This window comes from Pleurodeles waltl, chromosome 6 (genome assembly GCF_031143425.1).
Source record: "Pleurodeles waltl isolate 20211129_DDA chromosome 6, aPleWal1.hap1.20221129, whole genome shotgun sequence".
Classification (NCBI taxonomy): domain Eukaryota; kingdom Metazoa; phylum Chordata; class Amphibia; order Caudata; family Salamandridae; genus Pleurodeles; species Pleurodeles waltl.
The window spans coordinates 604,501,112-604,520,931 of NC_090445.1; the positions used below are offsets into that span (position 1 = coordinate 604,501,112).

The 19,820-nt window shown below is 42.5% G+C and overlaps 1 protein-coding gene and 1 long non-coding RNA gene across 2 annotated transcripts in view; one reads left to right on the plus strand and one right to left on the minus strand.

Moving 5' to 3' along the window:
* ELAPOR1 (endosome-lysosome associated apoptosis and autophagy regulator 1) overlaps window positions 1-19,820 on the plus strand; it is a 344,279-nt gene that overhangs the window by 300,008 nt on the left and 24,451 nt on the right. Inside the window, exons 19-21 of the mRNA XM_069238875.1 lie at window positions 1,412-1,538; window positions 2,708-2,886; window positions 5,870-6,035. Coding sequence (XP_069094976.1) covers window positions 1,412-1,538; window positions 2,708-2,886; window positions 5,870-6,035 — 472 coding nt within the window. The remainder of the gene's footprint in view (window positions 1-1,411; window positions 1,539-2,707; window positions 2,887-5,869; window positions 6,036-19,820) is intronic.
* LOC138300041 (uncharacterized) overlaps window positions 1-19,820 on the minus strand; it is a 195,289-nt gene that overhangs the window by 106,197 nt on the left and 69,272 nt on the right. The gene's annotated exons all lie outside the window — the stretch shown is intronic.

The window sequence follows — 19,820 nt, forward strand, 5'->3', positions numbered from 1 at the left end:
CAAAATGTGATGAAGAAACCACCACTGTACAAAATACCATCATTATTCTACTGAGCACCTGATTCAGAAACAAAAATTCAGTATCAGGAATCAGAGCTAGAACTTGTGGCTTAAAATCAGGTCCACATTTGGACCTGTGTGACACAATACCGTACATAGAAGGTAAAACCTCTGGATGAGTACTAGACGCAGGCTCAAAATATGCTGTGACGTTCTAGGTGTTGTAATTGATAACACCTTACCAGGTGTGAGGGGCAGAACAGTTGACTTAGACCTTGTAGATAAATAGCCGGTGTTGTAGTCAAACCCAGTGACACAGTATGTCCATAGAGACTATTAAATTAAAACCCATAGTTAAATATTGGGTATCCGGGTCAAAACTGGAGTTCAATGCTTGGTACAAGGCCCAACCCTGTGGACAAATCCAAGGTTTCAGATTCGGAACATGTGTCCTAATACCAGGTATCAGAGCCATAACCTGCAACTCAATACCAGGCAACAGAATCAGAACCAGAGGTCCACTACCAGGTAGCAGAGTCAAACCCCATGGCCTGGTTCTAAGACCAGTGGCTGAGCACACGGCCCTGTGGTTTGAGCCTGCTGCCAAATCCCAGGTGCTAGAATCATAACATGCAGCACAATACCAGGTACTCCTGACAGAATCAGTCACTCAATACGAGGTTAGTACATGGCCCCAATATCAGGTAGTAATGTTGAAAAGTGTGGACCAAGACCAGGTTCTAGAGCCATAATTTCCCAATAGCAGGTACTAGATTTCAAACCTATTGACAAAAATCGGTGCTGATATATAAGCCAGTAGTCTGATACAGGCACCAGAATCAGAACGTGTGACCTAATAATGGGTATTTAGAGTCGGCACTGCAAAAACAACACAAGGTCAGAAGAGTGGCTCAATTCCTTGTGCCAGACACATGCCCCAATACCAGAAATTAGTTCTTTGTGAGCTAATGCCAGGTACTACAGCAAGACCCTGTGGACCAGGAACACAAATCAGAGACTTGACCTTTGACTTAATGTAGTAGAGTTCAGAATCAGTGTTCCAATATCAGCCACTAGTGTTACAGATATGATTGGTCATGCATTGCTGGGGTACACGTATTTATGCCCTCTGAGTGAAGTGGTGCCCTCCCAAATGAAACGCCTGTAGTGGGTTTTACTCAGTGAGGTGGAGGCAAGACCGCCATCGCTTCTATTTAATTTCAGTTTTTTTATTCTTTCCTGTTGGACTTTTGTCTCCTACATCAATATTTGGCAGACAGTCCTCGAGTCTTGCTGGGTCCATGTGCTGCAGAACTTTGCAAAGAGACTTTGATGATGGCCAGAAACTTAGAAGGACAATTATTTTCAATAGAGTCCTAATGAGATGCTGTGTTACTCTCTCTTTCCACAGTAAATGCATGGACGGAACCTGCGATGGCTGCACCTTCCACTTCCTGTGGGAGACAGCTGAAGCTTGCCCTCTCTGCTCAGTTCGTGATTATCACACTATAGTGAGTGCCTGCTCACATGGAATCCAGGTATGCACTATTCAAAAGCACTACGGGCTAATGCAAACTCACATTAGACCATCCTCTGCAAACTAATCTCTTGAGTCTTTTCCGGATATAATTATGTGGGTAGTCATTGTCATAAGATTTTCTGTTTAACAGGGCAGGAACTTTCAGCTTACCCACACTGCACCAGCATGAAGTGCTTTTAGTCACTACTGGGGTCTATAGAACTGAGCTGGGTGGAAGCTTTGGAATACAAAGTTAGCCGATGGTAGCAGGGGAGGCGCTGAGAAGTGTGTGTATGGGATTACCAAACTGGGATAGGTGTGATTCCTGACAGTAGCGGCTGAGGCAATTATCAAATATATACCTTAATCCCTATACTGGCATAGCAAGCTAAGGCTGGTGATGATGAATGTACAGTGGTAGACCTCTGTGTATGGTTGTGTGCTGGAAGTGTAGTCGGTGCTGACATCTGAGCCTAGTGAAGCTGTGTGGATATTCTGTGTTTCAGTACACAGTTGGGGGGGGGGGTGCATACTATGAATCAACAGATATACATTAGTGGACATATATGGGCAAGAATAAGGGTGCAGTAGAGATGAAGAGCTAGTCAGGATTCATGTCAATTGGGGAAGCTTTGTGCGTGTTATTAGTATTGGATTTGTGGGGCCACTGAAGCAAATCCAAGCCTGAGGTACACTTCTCAGCCATGTGAATCTTCTAATCGTAGGCTAGTGTGGGTGCTGCAAATCACAGCTACTGTATGTCACATGGAAACCCAACATCGACAAGAACACAGCGCATGTTACCCAGGGTAAGGTGGGCATAGTACTTGATTGGGGTGAGGTTTTTATAAAAAAGCTGTTACATACACTGTTGTGTACATGTCCGGGGGCCAAAGGAGGAAGGTAAAAGGGATGTGTGCATCTCACTGAATGAAAACTAGCAGATGTAGAGTTAAGTGAAAATATATGGGTGCACAAGCACAAACGTTTTCTTGATATTGCTGTATTTAAGCAGTACCTGAGTGGTTTGCTATATACAGTTAACCATTTCTTTTGAGCTCATTCAGTTTATTCCTTTCATTAAAAAACATAAAAGAATACTTCATTTTAAAAAACTTTACTGCTCAGCCGATGGTCATTGTAATATTCCTTGTAGCTTCACACTACACTTTCACCTCTATCCTACAGAAAACAGCGTTTGTCTGGCGGGAGCCGCGAATGTGCCATGGGGGAATGGCCCTACCTGAACCGGGAATGACTATCTGCAAATCCATGGATTTCTGGTTGAAGGTGGGAATCACTGTGGGCACCTGCACAGCCCTCCTGCTCGTGGTGATGACCTGCTACTTCTGGAAGAAAAACCAAAAGTAGGTCCCACAACTAATGCTTGTGTTAGACATGACAGACTTTATGTAAAGGAAATAGTATAGATGTGCAGGTCCAGTACTTTTACTGAAATCAGCCGCAGCTTCTTTATAGAGAATACTGAACCTCACAGGACAGACCTAAAAGCTGAGGGCACTCATCAACTTGCTGTTCTCTTTCTGTGCCTATCACAGTGTTAACTATACAGAGCTTTCAACACAGCGCCCTGTTCACAAAGGTAAGTTTCCATATGTAGATTTACTAAAAATAAATTTACTCTTACACTTTAGAGTAATAAACTACTTTTGGCTAGTCGCCATTTACGAATTTAAAGTTATCCTAAAATACTTACTTACATGTCCCACCCCTTGAATTCCGGGGTGGTCCTCATTTTTGAGTGTAAAGTTACTACTTGTAACTTTTCCCTCAAAGGCAGTGGTGCCTAGCACCCGGGCAAAGATACCCCTGTGGTAAAGTATAGGAAAAAGTTTATTAAACTAAAAGAAAAAATTCAAAATATATTAATGTAAATTAATTTAAAATGTTCATTTTAAAGGTACAAACGACATACAAACACTACAGTATCAATAACAATTTTGAATTACATAACAATATTTTTGTTAAGATTTAAATAAATGCAAGTTTCCCACCTAATTTATAACATTTATATTTCTTTATTATGTAGTACAAATTCTAAAAGGATATGCATAGAATCAATTTAAATCAATGTAATTATGTTTTAATATATATATATATATATATATATATATATAAACACTAAAGTTACATTAATTTTTAAAAGTAGAAAGGTTATTTACATATTTCACAATACATTAATAATTGTGTTTTTGTATATATAATCTTTCAAATTAAATTATATTAATTTCTATTTGTAATAAGTAAAATAAAGTTAATTTAATTTAACATTAGTTTCAATGAGGTGTTATTTTAAGTCTTTCCTTCATTATTTTCTCATTAGTTTCTGAGGGGTGTTATTTTAAGTTCCTGTCTTTCTTATTTTCAATGGGAGAGTGTTGCAGTAACAGTGGTTTAGCATGTGCGGTTCTGGACTTACTCTAGCTGTGAGCTGGAGTACACTTACTATTGTTTTGGGTCCTTCTTGGCTTCAGTAACTATTGAAGGGCAGTTCATCAATAACAATTACTCTTGTGTGGACAGACACAATTCCTTCCCTGAACATCTCTCTAGCCCTTCTCACAGTGCTCCGTACTCTTCTAAACTGTCCCCTTTAGCAAGAAGTACTCACCATTTTCCAGAAACTCTTCCCTCACCCTCCCACTTTTACTACTAAAAGGTATACTATGCGTTCCAAGTCATGGTGGTAATCTCTGCACATGAAAGATAGGTGAGGCAGAGGCATAGACCTCCACATGTAGATTAGTGAATAGCATTTTGTTATACCTTAACAGTATAATTTTAGTAGTAATAAACATACTACAAAATGCAGTTTGTGAATAGGCCCCATAGAGCTAATAGGCCATGCATCTTTGAACATGAAATGGTAAAAGGATCTTTGTGGCTCAGAAGGTTGTGATGGAGTCTGAAAATCTGTCTTTTCTAGGACCCTAGTTTGTTATTTTATTTGTGTTTTCTCTGAGTCACTCCGCTTTCAAACTTGTTAGGACAGTTCTGTCTTCTGCACAGACGTTGCTCTCTAAACTGCATTCAACCCTCCTTAAAGCGCTCCTGTAGGAGGCTGGACTGGCACCTTCTCACAGCTCCCTACTCTTCCCTAACCTGAGCCTTTTTGGAACAATGTTTTCCCTATTTTCCCACAGTCTTCTCTCTCCTTAAAGTGAGAAAGGGAAATGTAGGAAAAGATTAAGAAAGTGAGAAAGCAAGAATGAATCAGAACAGGTAAGTGTATGATAAAATTACAATAAGTGTAGACGCAGTAGAATCAAGGCACGGCAGCCTTGGTAGGCAGCAACCCCAGCAGTCAGCAGCACTAGGATACTAAAAAATGTTGGGCCTGTCTTTAAGATACCTTTTCTTGTTGCATGTTTCTCAGTACACAAAGAATCTTGATCCTGTGAAATACAAGAGTTTGTTGCAAAAATATTTTTCTAAACTTCAGTCCCGAAAAATATCAGATCCCTGTATGGTGTAGCAATCACAATTTTTGTTAGTATGGAAGGAAAACATATGAAACATACAACTATACTTTATGTGGTAATTAGGCTTAGTTAATATAGACATGCAGTGGTCTCGAGGCAGGAAACAAAAACTGAAATAGTGAATTAAGGTAGGTCTATCAGGAGTGTGCAGTGGAAGCACTCACTTTGTGTCCATTAGGTGTGCATATTTCACTTTGATTTAACCTCAAGGCTAATGAAATCTAGGTCTATGTAGGTAAAAGGAAAATCCCTCTAGTGTGTGTGATGTAGGGAAAGGAAATGCTACCTTGATTTATTTTCAGCAATGAATGAATGAGGCAAATCCTATAAGTGGCACCATACCTAACATATTTGTTGGAATTTATTGACATTAGGTGATCTTTTTATCTCCTCACATCTTAAGACGTGGATCAAGTCATTCCCTTCTCCCCAGTATTGGAGAGGTTTGCTTGATATGCAGACAGATGCATCATCTGTGATTAGTGTCAGTACCTTTTGGTGTATTTTACTGGACTACAGAATTCTTAATATTGTTATGCCATATTTCTCATAGCCACAATGTTGACCACCACAATATTATTGTGAAGGTAAGCATGCAATCTTATAATAAATCTTATCTTGCCAATACTTACTTATATTCACGATACTCTGGTAGTCAATATTTTGGCTTTGATATTTTGGTAGGATGATAATTTTCTACTTGGGAGTCTGACATACTTCTGCTTTTTTGCATCCTTAATTTTAAAGTTGGGACATTCTGTCAGCCTGTAATATTTCTGTGCATGTATTTTAACTATACTTAGACTTCTTATGATACATCGTTCATTGGTTGTGATTCCCCCAATAGGCTTGAATACAAATACTCCAAACTGATGATTAACGCTACCAGCAATGATGGTGACCTGCCGGCAGCCGACAGCTGTGCCATTATGGAGGGCGAAGATGCGGAGGATGATTTGATCTTCAGCAGCCGCAAATCTATCTTTGGGAAGATAAAATCCTTCAAGGCAAAGGTCATTTTAATGTGGGGTGTTCAAGTGTATTTAAAATGTATTTTAAATATGGTTTTAGTAGAGTACATCAATCATCCCCAAGGGGATTACCGCGCTGAGAATGCTTGCTTCCCAAATAAACGTAAGATAACAATACAACTGGTCACACTGGGATGAGAGAAGTGGCTAGTCAGGGAAGAGACATGTTTTTAGTTTTCTCCTGAATGTAGCCTGGTCCTCCAAATGCCGCAAATACAGTGGCATTAAGTTCCATTGCACTGCTGCTAGATGTGAAATAGGGCGGCCACCTGCCCTTGCTTTTTTAAACCGTGATGTCTTGGCTAAAGTTAAGTTCTGAGATCTTAGATTATGAAGCAGTCTATAAAATTCAAGCTTGAAGCGAAGAATCACTGAACCACCTTTGTATAATGCCATGTGTGCATAGCAGGGAATTTTGAACTTTGTGCACTTGTGCATAGGCAACCAAAGTAGTGTTATCAGACAAGCTAAGGTTAACCTGAATTTGCCCTTATTACAAACAAGTCTAGCTTCCGCATTCTGAACTTCCGGGTAGAGAACAAACAATCTGCCATGCCAGCATACAGCACATTCCTGTAGCCTAAACAGCTTGTTACTAAAGCCTACACTACAGTTCAGTGCAGGTCAATAGGAATCCAGTGGAAGAGTTTCTGCAGCAATTTAAGTATTCCAATGCATTTACCACAAAGTGGAAGTAGCTTGCTCCTGCATCGACAAAGAATTGTTGATTAGGATGCCCAGATTTTTTGCTGCATTCTCAGGCTTGGAGCCACACCAAGTACTGTTGGCCACCATGAGGAATTCCAGATCTGGTGGGTCTTGTCAAACAGCAATATCTCCGTTTTTTCAGCATTCAGTTTCAGGCAATGTGCCCTCTTCCACCTGGAGACCTTTGTGAGACAATTGGATAGGTTCCCCCTGACTTCCTGATGGTTGTCTCCTATCAAAATTACTAGGTGAGCGTCATCCACATAGGAACAAATTTCAAAACCCCATTTCCTAGCAGCTTTTGATAATGGATGACACATAAACATTAAAAAGTGTGGGGCTCAACAAGGAGCCCTGAGGAACTTCACATATGGAAGTACGGGGGGGACCTGAAGGTGTCAAAATGCATGGATTGAGTCCTATCTTTCAAAAAAGAACCAAGCCATTTTAAGCCTTTGGAATGGATCCCTATCTCAAATAGGCTCTTTATCATCAGATAGTGGGAGACCATATCAAGAGCGTATACAGGTCAAATAGAATCAAGACCACAGACTTGTCCCAGTCTACCTCTGACCTAATACTGTCCACAATGGCCAGAAGAGTAACTTTGGTGCTGTTACTATCCCTAAATCCAGTTTAAGATGGATCTATCAGTTTATTGTGTTCTAGAAAGGTAGTAAGTTGGGTATTAACAAGCTTTTCTATAACCTTTTACATGTAGGGGAGCAGGGAGATTGGCTGATAGTTCAATAGGATAGTTATGTCAATGCCAGATTTCTTTATTGGTGGAAGAATTAAAGCTTGTTTTCAGGCACTGGGGTATTTAGCAGTGGATAGAGAGAGGTTAGCACCTTGTGCTAAAAACAGATTTAAAATAGGAGCTAAGCGTGCAAAGACAAAATGGGTGAAGGGGTCTGAGGGAGAGCCAGACATGACTTCCAACATTACTTTTTCTACTTGATCAGCAGTGTACTAAGCAAAACTACCTAGCTCTGCAGAGCCTGCTGGAAGGGCATTAAACTGACCCCAAGAGATCTCATCTAGATTGTATTGTTGCTTAGAGAAGGTATAAATGCTATCAATTTTCTCAGCAAACAAATTACATAAATTCTCACAAATAGCCTATCAATCTCTAACCGACTGTGAATAGGGTTGTCAAGGTTCTCATAATGTAGATTAAAACCACCAATAACTCAGTACTCATCATTGTTCAGTATTAGAGTTGAGAGCCAAGGGAGTAGGTTAGTGAGTATCTGAGAATTGTAACCCGGTTGTCTATACAGAACTGTACCTCCAAGCACTCTTCTCCCATTGTGTGAAAGTTGAAAAACAAAAACTAGTAATTCACCTTCCACAGAAGTGGACATGAATTCAATAGCACATGTAAAGCTATGCTTAAATATAATGGCCATGCATCCACCTGGATGGTCCATTCTATTGTATTTCAGGATTTTATAGCCTACTGGCAGCAAAACTGTGATATCAGATAAGGTACCCTCACTGATCCAGGTTTCAGTGATAAAAACCAGGTCTGGGTTTAAATCATTAATAAGATCCCATACCTCAATGCAGTGTTTTGATAGGGATATAGCCTTAAAATACAGGCAGCTCCATGTTAAATCTGTATCCAAATCAGTCATAGTTGTCAAATTAGGGGAGTGTTCCTCCCAAATTCCAACTCCCCAACTGCAGTTCTTATAGGAGAAAGAACCCTCTATTAAATCTGGGTCTCCAGCCATGCAGAGGGCAAGTCATGCTTGGAGGACCTGCCTAAAGCTAAAAGCGATTCCTTTGGATAGGATAATCTTACTGGTGGTTCTGCTGAGTGACAGACAGAATTCCTGGCCCCTAGTCCTGATCAGGCACAGACAGGCTTGCCAGCAGCGCTGCACCCTCACATTTGTATTTGCCTTGCATGAGACTAGACCTCTGATGGCAGTCGAGTCAACGCTTCCCGTTTCCTTAAAAGATTCCTTCTCATTTTAGTGTCAGATGAAAGCCCCGTAACTGTGATGTAAAATCCGCCCAACTATTCAACAGAAGCTATTATTTAAAAATCGCACCAATATTAAAATTCAGTCTATAAAAGTTCAAAAAACAGTTTATCAGTAACCAAGTTAAAAAACAATTTAGCAGCAAAGCATGTGCAAAAATAGAAGGTGCAAGTGCCTAAAATGACAAGTGGGAGACAACAATTCCCAAAATGATTTGTTAAAAAATATGTTGTGGATAGACGGTATGGGATTAAGGCCCTCATTACGAGTGTGGCGGTCTGGAGACTGCCACACTCGTGGTGGCAGTCTTACTGATGCGAGCCCAGTGGTAAAGACTGGCGTATTATGACATCGCCGATTTGGCCCAAGCCAAACCGCCATGGTGCCGCCAGTACCGCCAGAGCAGTCGGACTGCCGGGCCCGGTGTTGAGCACCTCCTGCCCGGTGGCAGCCGTGAGACCACCGCTGGCATTACGACTTGGCAAACCGCCAGGCTTTTTGCAGCAGTCGTACCGCCATGAAAACCCTGGCAGAAACGCTCCTGGCAACAGGAATCCCCATTAATGACACAGCACACGCACCCCCACACGTTCACACACCTGCAGACATGCACCCCCACTCACCCACGCACTTCCTGACACACACCCCTACCCGACCGCACCCACCCACACAAACATCCCCACGCACACAAACAGATACGCATCCCCACCTGTCCGCATACATCCACCCCCACATACTTACAGGGCCCCACTCCCCCTCCGCATACTTACACACCCCCACCCTCTGCATACTTACAACCCCCACCCTACTCTGCATAATTACAACCCCCACCCTCCTCTGCATACCTACACGCACCCAAGCCCCTTCTGCATACTTACACACCCCCACACCCTCCGCACACACATACATACAAACACACCCTCCAAGCACACACACATACACACACACATACACACACACACCCTCCATGCATGCATACATACACACATGCACTCACGCACACCCATTCCGATACACACACACTTACACGCACACACCACACACATGCAAACACCACACACACACACACACACACCCTTTTGGTCGGTCCACCTACCTCTCTGGGCGAGGTGGTCATCTGGGAGGGGATGGGTATTGGCAGTTCCACCACCATGCAGGGACCGCTGTGCAGTATTAGGTCTCGTAATATGGCGGGCTGAGTCCTTGTGGTGTGGCGGTGCTGGCAGTTGAACCGCCTCTCAACTGCCGTCAGTCAGGTCGACGGTATCGGATTTCTGCCTGTCAATGGGCAGACATTCTTTGGTGAGTCATTATACCGCGGTCTTCGGACCAGCGGTCTTTTGAGCCAGTGCCGATGGCGGTTTTGCCAAAAGAGCTGCAATGTCATAATGAGGGCCTAAGTCTTTGAGTTGGCATCATGCCAGAGAAAAATTAACGATGATATGTTGCACTCAAAAAACTTCCTATAGTGTTACTGTGAAGCAGTTCAAGGGAAATCAGCATAAGAGTTGTGCGGTAGTAGCATGTATTACTGCATACAACACTTAAACATCCCAACTACTTTAAGCAAATAGAACCATCTCTGAGATCAGGAATCCTTACTGGCCCGATGTTTGTTCTCTTGTTTGATATGTACTGCTTTCAACATAAAGACGTGTTCCCATGCTTTGTTCAATTGTAAAACAACACTCTGTCCCTCATGCCTGTACTTTGTCAAAATTCTTTCTAAAGTACATGGGTTCTTTCTCCTTTGTCTTAATTCAGTGCACTATGTACTGACTGTGCTGAACTAACCTCACAGCAGAAAGTTCTAAACTTTAACCTTTGTGTATAATGTAACATTAATTATCTGTCTTGGAAAAAACGCCCAATTTTTCTGTCTCCCAATCTAAACCTATGAGTACTGGCACAGCCCCGTGAGACTCACAATCTTTTTTTATCTGGTCATTAGATTTGTCTGTGTCTGATACCATGAATACCTTGTCATACACAGAGATGCCCCCATCTCTGTAAGGAGGTAAAACCTCACTAGTTTCCATTTTACCATCCATCAGTGTGGTTCTGTACCTGTTTCTCTCATCCTCAACACCTTCCGGTGGACCCTTTTTCCTATCTCTGTGCTCTTCTCCCTTCAGCTGAACTAGCTTAGATCATGATGCTGCAGTTTTAAGCCACATGGTTCATGTCGCTGACCCTTTGCAGTATTTGGCCCAAGTAATCTCCTGGTCTTCTGTTTGAGAAACAGTCATTTGATGCTCAATGGGCTCAGTGCAATTTCCATACGGGTCCATCTGGCTACATACAGAGGAAAGGCCATCCTATTCTGCATGCGATGTTTGATTTAATCATTGGAAAGAGGAGCGAAGAGGTTGGTAAAAGTGTGATACTGAGTACCCTTTCTGTCAGTGTAGCAGCAACATACCCCAACCAGGGGGCCTTCACTGGCCCTAGGCAGGTGGTGTGTGTCATTCCTCAAATTGTGACATCACCTAGTCCAACATCCATTTTCCCCTTGGAGCCTGATAAGCTGTTTAAGTAGATCCAATTTTGAACATCTGGGGAAGGGTGTAAGAGCTCCCAGGTGTTGAAGAGCATTTAAAGACACATCCCACTGTACATTCTTGGACTCAGTTGCACTATTCACGTATGCCATTCACCATGACTGAGCTTCAAGGTCCCGACCAGATGTTGCACAGTTGTACTGGGGAAGTCCATATTCCAGGGAGCAGTGCTGCTGACACTTCTTACTTCAAGCATTCCTCACTCCTTTGAGTATTCTGTGTTGTAGTATCAGCCTGCTATTTCGTATCCACTTCCTGACCCCTTCTCCACTGTGGTTGAGCCTTTCTTGTGCTCAGTGCATTAGGCTGGTGAGAAGAGGAAGCTTGTAGAGTGACAAGTAAGAAATGCCAGCTTTCACACCAGTGATGACCCTCTCTGGTCGACCAGCCAACAAAGTCTTGTTGAAAGGTACTTCAGCACCAGAGCAGCACTGAGCACAGAGGCCCATGACACCACACTCCTCTGTCCCATGCCTGAGTTTGCAAGGTTCCAAAGACTTCACATGGGAATATCCAAATTAATCCCAGGTTTCAGGCCCTTTGGGGCTGCAGACGGTACGGGCAGCCATTCCACAGTAATTCATGGTATTAGACTGCTCCTTTGTGTGCCCTCTCTCTATAAAGCTGGACTTCAAGGCAAATAGATTTGATACACCCAACCAGTTCAGTTAGTGACAGTTGGACCTTGAGTTAACTGTCCTTCCCCTGCTGCCCTTAGATCCATGCTCTGGAGTTCACAATCTGCTGACATTCTTCCTAAATTCATACTAATGTCTGCATGTCTTGACTGATGTTTTAAAGAGGAGAGAATTATATGAATGCATGAAAATATATTTCCAACTTCCACACATAGGAGCATTTGAGAGAACCTCCTCCAGTGACCCGCAATCAACTTTATAGAACTAAGAACATTAGTAGTTAACTTCATACAGTATCTATACACATGCCAACATGATGAAGACATTCCCCACCTTAGGAAACTGAAGATGACATAAATAATCACACACATTTCCTCTCATTACACCCATGTTAGAAAAACACAAACCTACAAAAAATAAATCTAAATGCAACTGTACCAAGCGGGTTCTTCCCATTGAGTTTCCCTGATTTTTTGCATTTGACTATCTGCTTTTTGGACTTTTGCTATGAGAAAAAGTCTCCCCACCAGAGTCTCACTAAGTGTAAAATTATGGTAAATTGACTGACAGTGCAAACCACGAGTGTCCATATTATAAGATAAGGCTGCTTCTGGCAGAATGTACTGGCTGCACATGTGAGACTACTGTTTTTCACATCCAGATATCGATATCTGTGAACAGATAACTTGTCACATAAGAGACTTTTCAGGGATTGGTACTGAACTGGGGAAGGCCTTATAATGTGTGTGGGCATTCATAATGTACGTCTGTAGTTCTTACTGCAGGTCTGTGGTGCTTACACTGTACTTACACTGTACTATACAGTATAGCTGAACTCTGCTTGAAGGTTACCGTTTCATCCCACATAGACCTAAAGGCTCAATCGATCTAGGGGTAACCGTGAATTTGAATCTTGACTTACAGTTCCTGACATCATACCTATACTTTTTGTGTCACTTTAAAAATTGCCATATTTCCCTGGCTCAGCTTATAATAAGATTCCTGACCTTTGCCCCAGATTAAAGGCCTGCCCACACAATAGAGCCATTAACAAAGCTTGACCCAGTTACTGGGAAAAGAAGGTGTGAGGAGGATACCAGTATCTCTACATCTATTAATGAGCTTGTCACACTGCACCTGGACTAGGCCATTCCAGGCCCACAGGAAAAAAGGAGAGGGAGGGCCAGACCTGTGCAGCCAAAACAGGAATGGGCTTACCTTTGGATATTTGGTGGGAACGGATCAAGCAGCTATGTCACCTTGGGCCAGAGCTGAGTCTCTCAGGCAAGCTCTTTCTACAGAAAACATGAAGTCCCCGTACTGGCATGTCACAGAATGGTATGCAGAAGGGTTAAGGCAGGTGTGGAGTTATGATGTGGATCCCTAAGATTGGCCATGGATGCCTGGCTTCTACAACTTTCCATCCACACAAAAAAACATGCATGAAAGAGAGACTGATAGGAAGACACTGGACCTGGCAATGATGACATTGAAAGAATGCTAGCTGGAAGGAGAAGCCATTTGATGCCCCTGCAAGGATGGACTTTTTGTATTTGACTTCAGCTGACCCACTGAACTAGGAAGGGGCTCTCCAGGGCCAGTGGCTCTATCCCCCTTTAATGCACCTGAGGAACAGTTGGAGGAATGGACCTGATAGGGGTCCCTCGATGGTTGCCCTGGAAATTCTGTGGACTGGCCCATTACTCTAGCTGACAAACAGGTACCCTGCAAGTAGGCAGGAGCTTCTGGTACATGGATGTTGCAGCAGGGAGGATATGTTGCTTGTTGGAAATGAAAGGGCTGTGCAAAAGACTCCTCACAAGCAGCAGAAGAGCATCAGGAGGAGGATAGGTCTGGTGGAGGGAACCAGGAAACCCAGCTCTTTGCAAAAAGTGCCTTTCCAAGTCCAGGGACCTGATGGCTAAGGCTGGCAACCAGGAAGAAAATGAGCCTAAGAACGATGGGATTGGCCTTATGGACCCTGAGATACAAGTCTTGTCTCGGCAAACGTTGCACTGATTACTAAAAGATTTCCCTAGGAGTAGGGGCAGGATTGTACTGCCTCAAAAAGAAAAATGAATGCAGTGTATGTAGTGCAAAGCCACAGTAAAACACTTGCAGCAAAGACACTAGTCAGCTGTTTAAGTCCGAGGGCATGGAGCACCCCAATATCGTCTGCAAGGAATTTAAAATTTGAATATTTTCTCTGTGGTGGCTCCAAGAAAGACAGGGCCACCAACAATACATTTTAAGCGTGTTTGTAGCTGAAGGAAGTGCAGCAACCCCCATGAATGTTTATGAAAACTTGTCCTAAGTCTCCCAGATGGTTATATTTATGCTCCTGGAAGATGTTTTGCTTACTTTCACAGCACCTCCTGAGTCTGGGCATTTGGATATGGATTTGGGATTGCAGGGACTTCTAGTGGCTGGTCGTGGAATTGCAGTAGCAGATGAATAAAAGTAGAAGGACTCTAGGTCACTTTTTTCAATTCAGCTTTTTATTGTTGGCAGCACAATCTTTATAATGAGCGCTTTTGAATTTTGGTCTTACCCACATTGACTTCAATGGAAGGTTATGATTTGTAAAGTATATTGGTACCGTACGCCTTGGTTTCAGTTGTGTTACATTGTTGTATTATAAAAAGTGGATGTTTGTACTATGTGATGACACCCTAACAAAATCCTATATCGTGATGTAGCATCTTGTATAAGTCGGGGGATTTTTTATTATAGGGCTTAGGAGGGACTAAAGGCGTAACATAATATGAAGATGTAACTAAAGGGTCAAGCCCCACTATGGTTGTAATTTGTAGTATTCAGTAGTGTGTTATAAAAGTACATTTCCCTTTTTAAAGAAAAAGCACTCACTGGGTAATAATTTGAGTGTTTTTGTTGCATATCAGTGAGCTTGGGTTAGTAGCCTACTCCACCTCATCTGAGTAGGCTATGGACTTCCCTGCTTCATTACCCTAAGGCAGTCAAGTGCTACAATGGGGTACTTGGTTTCCAATAAAAAAACAATTGTGGACTTGTTACTTGGGAAGGAATCATATCTTTCACAACTAATAATCCAACTTCTTACAGCCTTTATATCACTAATCTAAACACAAACTCCATATTTTGGTGTCCACCATTTTGTGCATCCACATATTTCCACCCACTTTTATCACCTCCTCCATACCTGAACACATAGATTCCCATTTTCTCATCCTGCTCTGTTTCACTTTTCGCACATATCCCTCAATTTGTCACTCTTCCCTCAACAACTTTTTTCTGGTCGTATCTTTGAATGGTCAACACTACAAAAATATTATCTCCCACTTTTATCACCACTGATGTCCTTCTTGAGCCCAACGAACTAGACACATCCTTGAGTAATCACTTCTGCATTGCAGAAACGTAAATGACATATGACTCGACACAGCATGCAATGGCATGTGATATGCCCAAATTACCATTCCCTTTCTCCAGGTCAATCCATCTGGCCTGAAAAACTGAACACACTTAATTACCACACTACCTACTTTCTCCATTACACGTCACAAAGCAATATCTAAAGCCCAAAAGTTATTTTATTCATAATCATGGTGGTTCATGCCGTAAACAGTACCAGAAATGTTTTCAGAGTTTGTCAAAACTATATTCCCAGGCACCTCAGTGCTCCTCAACCATCATACCACATAACCAAAAGTATGCAACAGCTTCTAAAGAAATTACTAAAAAGCAGAGCCAATATTTACCATTCAACCCCGACTCCCTCTACCTCTCCAACTCCAGTACAATATCAGAAGAAATGCTTCACCTTTACTCCTTAAGACTCCAACAGACCTAAATATTATTGCAATCACTCGGACTCAACTATGATTGCTAGGGCTCTTGCCCCTCTGAATTGTTGCCATCCATGCTAATACACTTGCCTCACCTGTGACTGCATTTTTAACAGCTCCTTAATACTCCCCACCTCGCTTAAAAATCACTATTAATGCCCATTCTCAAGAAAATCACCCTCAACCCAAGTGATCCAAATACTGGTGTCCCATTGCTGGACACCCATGGATCTGCAAAGAAAAGATGATAACAGCTAAATTGTATGTTGAAAACAAAATCCACTTAGAATCCCACAAATCACGTTCCCTTGTCTGTAATTATTCTCTGTTTGGAATAACAGCCTTGAAATATACATTTTAAAACGCCCTGTAAATGTGAAGAAATTTCAAATTGGAAGCTAAAATTTAAGGGCCTTATTATGACATTGGTGGTCCCACCACGGGACCGCCAATGCCGCTGGGAGGATGCCACCGCCATGCCAGTGGCATCCACCCCACTCATATTACAGTGTTCCCATCGTGCTGTCTGGCAGAAACATTTTATTCCGACGTTCCCACCGGGCTGACTGGCGGGAACAATGCTAAAGTAAAATCCCTCTATGTATTGGTTGCAAGCAGGATAAATTTAGTTCAACTGAATTAACTCTATTACAGTGTCACTAATAGAAAAATGTAGCTCCTTTGCCAAAACATAGCTGCTTACATTTAGCAAAGGATGCGATATGGTACTCCTTGCAAGTAAAGCCTTTCCTTATGTTGCATAAGCGTTCACCTTCTGTCGACATAAAAGCAAGAAGATGGAGACTTTTTTAGCTTCTATGGGCCTAATTATTGTGATTATCTCCACAAGATCAATTTTGACTCTCAGCACTCAGTCAGTTAAAGATGACTATGAGGCAATGGGGAATTACACACTTTTTGAATCCTCCCATAACCCATTTAAACCTTAAGGGTTTAGGAAGCCATCAAATCCATCCTCAGCATATTGTCCCAGAAATGAGGGAGATATAGACCATTCATGAAAGTTGGAAGGGGGCATCTCCTGGCTCCTCGTAGAGCAACCTCTTAGAGTAGGTGCAAACTCTATGAAGTTCTCGAAGCACCTGTGACTGATTTGTTTACTACTGAAGCAAATGCAGTGTTTAGATTTTGCCTGCATGTGCTCATGTGCTCAATCCACAAGGAATAGACATTTATAGACTCAGTAGTTTCCTTCACTTATGTTTTTTTTCTGATTAACCTGCTGCTAAAAGTGATTATCAAACTCAGGTAATCCAAGATGGCAATGATTCCTGTTGCTCTAGATGAGTTGAGACAGTGGTGCTTTCTGGACATGCTTCACCTACCTATTCAACTACAAAGGGTGCTTTCTGTGCAAACCAACCTTCTCACCAGAATATCAGACAAGATTCTCCAACCTCGTCATTCGTTGCTTCCATTGACTACCTGGCTCCTGACTACATTAAACAGAGCCACCTGAACCTCTCAGATGATTGCAAAAATATCTTGAAAGAGATCTTCATATATGTTTTATGTGGAATAAATTCTACATTTTGTGTCTAGGAAAGCAGAGAGAAATAGTCAGTACTGGCTTACTGTTGTTAAAAAAATTGGCAACCTTTCCGTCATACAGAGTGAACAACTGCCAATGTGCGTTGGTTGTCCTGTGGTTTACAGGACCACGGACATCTGTCCGCAGTGTGAGCTGAGGCTTCTCCCTAGGAAACCTGGTGGTTTCCCTATTTCTACATGCAACAGAGGAACTGCACGTTCAGCAACGTGAGAGCTCGGACAATTTATCTTGACCCTCCGGCTCCACCAAACTCTTAAAAGTGAGAGGTGATTGCCTGGCAGTCAAAACATCTGGTGGTAACACACAAAACATTGCACATACTAGGGTAGAAACAAGATCAAAGCAGGAAAGATAAAACAGAAATATTTTTATTTGAACATCATCTAATATGCTGTATTATGTTCTTACTAGCATATGCAACACCTACAGTGCTCCAACATGACTGATATATGTACACCTCATGTAGGATTCTTACAGGTTTTTGGCCTTTTTCACGATTACTAGTTATGATCATAATTATGCTTACAATATGCCACAAAAAAATCAGATTCCGCAAACTTTTAGCATTCCTATATACAGACCTTTCAAGATATTGGCCCTCATTATGACCTTGGCGGGCCGCCAAGATCTAACCGCCGGGCGGCCGCCAATGCATCCGCACCCCGCCGCGGTCATTATGAGTTCCCCGCTGGGCCGGCGGGCAGAAACCTGGTTTCCGCCCGCCGGCCAAGCGGGGATCTCGGCCGCAACATAGGAGCCGGCTCCAAATGGAGCTGGCGGTGTTGCGGCCGTGCAACGGGTGCAGTTGCACCCGTCGTGCTTTTCACTGTCTGCACAGCAGACAGTGAAAAGCTGCCCCTGCACTGCCCATGCCCAGCGACTCCCCGTACTGCCAGCCTTTTCCTGCTGGTTCAAACCGCCAGGAAATGGCTGGCAGTTAGGGGGACTCGTAATCCCCTGGGCAGCGCTGCTAGCAGTGCTGCCCTGGCGGATTACTACCGCCGGGGCCATTGTGGCGGGAAACCGCCGGCCCCGGCGGTGCGACCGCGGCGCTTCCGTCGCGGTCGTAATGACCAGGGAAGCACCGCCAGCCTGTTGGCGGTGCTTCCGTCATTTCAGCCCTGGCGGTCTTGTACCGCCACGGTTGTGATGACCCCCACAGTCTTTACCATATGGCTGATTAATTTCTATTTGTTGTTGGCTACATACGCAATTTTGGCATCTTACATGATTTCTGAATACTGTCCGTTTTCTTAAAACAATTATGCCCTTATTAGAAAATTATGGACACCACTACTCATAAACGTTTAGAATCAGAGTTCTACCTCTTGAAGATCCTTAACATATTTTTAATGCTTTACATTTTTACCTCTCTCTTTATACTAGTTACTCCTACGAATTAGACCATTCAAATGTGGTACACAATTTCCCAATTACCAGCAGCCTTAACATATGATGTTGGCATCTTACATTACTTCCAGTTCCTAACATATTTCATGAGGACTTAGCTAAGACATGGTATCTTTCATTCAGATTTGATGTTCATAGACTGAGTAAGGTCAGTACTACATTAAAGATGGTTTGACTTATGAGACGTACCTATGATATGGTGCTCATGTAAAGGTTGCTTGTTATAGGAATTCAGGCATTTTTGAGCTATGGTTTCTTTTCCAATCACCATAGTTAATAGAAAATAATTAAGAATGAAACTTTCAAGTTTGATTCAATGTAAGTTATGTCATTTTTATTCTTTCAGGAATTAGGCAAAATTGACATTGTGTCCACACATATGAGTGTTACTCACATCCTTTTCTTCATGGACCTCTTGTTACCTTTTTAACATTTCTTTACTTTTAATATGTCCTCTTTGTGCTACGAAAAAGAGTGCTTTTTGCTTATAACCATGCACTAGGACATCCAGTCAAAGTAGTGATGCTCCTGCATTGAAGGAATACTGATTCAATACTATCCATCAATTGACTTGCCCTTATTTCAATGGGGTCACATTCCAAACCATTGCTTTTCTCCCACTATGTCAGTCTAGACACAAACCTACCATATGCAAGTCAGTTATGGTTCTGCTCCATTTGGAACAGTCCAGCCTGAACTGCCATTCCCCTCGATATAGAAACAGAAGCAAGCCCAGAACAGTTTCAACAAACTTAGGTCTTGTCAGTGAGGTATAGCTTGGGTCCTGTGGCACCATGAGGACAGAACCCATGTCTGTGCATATCCATTGTACTAGAGGCTTTTACTGTAACAAATAACAAGGTGATAAAAGGAATTCTTAAATTAATCTCATCCCCTGGCCATCACACTGGGTTTCATTTCAGACCATTGTTTTTCACCTGCTATGCCACTCCAGAGATCTGCCATAGGGAAAATCAGTCTTGGTCCTTCTCCAGTCGGGACAGTCCAGCCAAGTGAGGTCCCCTCCATTTGAGAACAGAAGCAACCCAAGGCCAG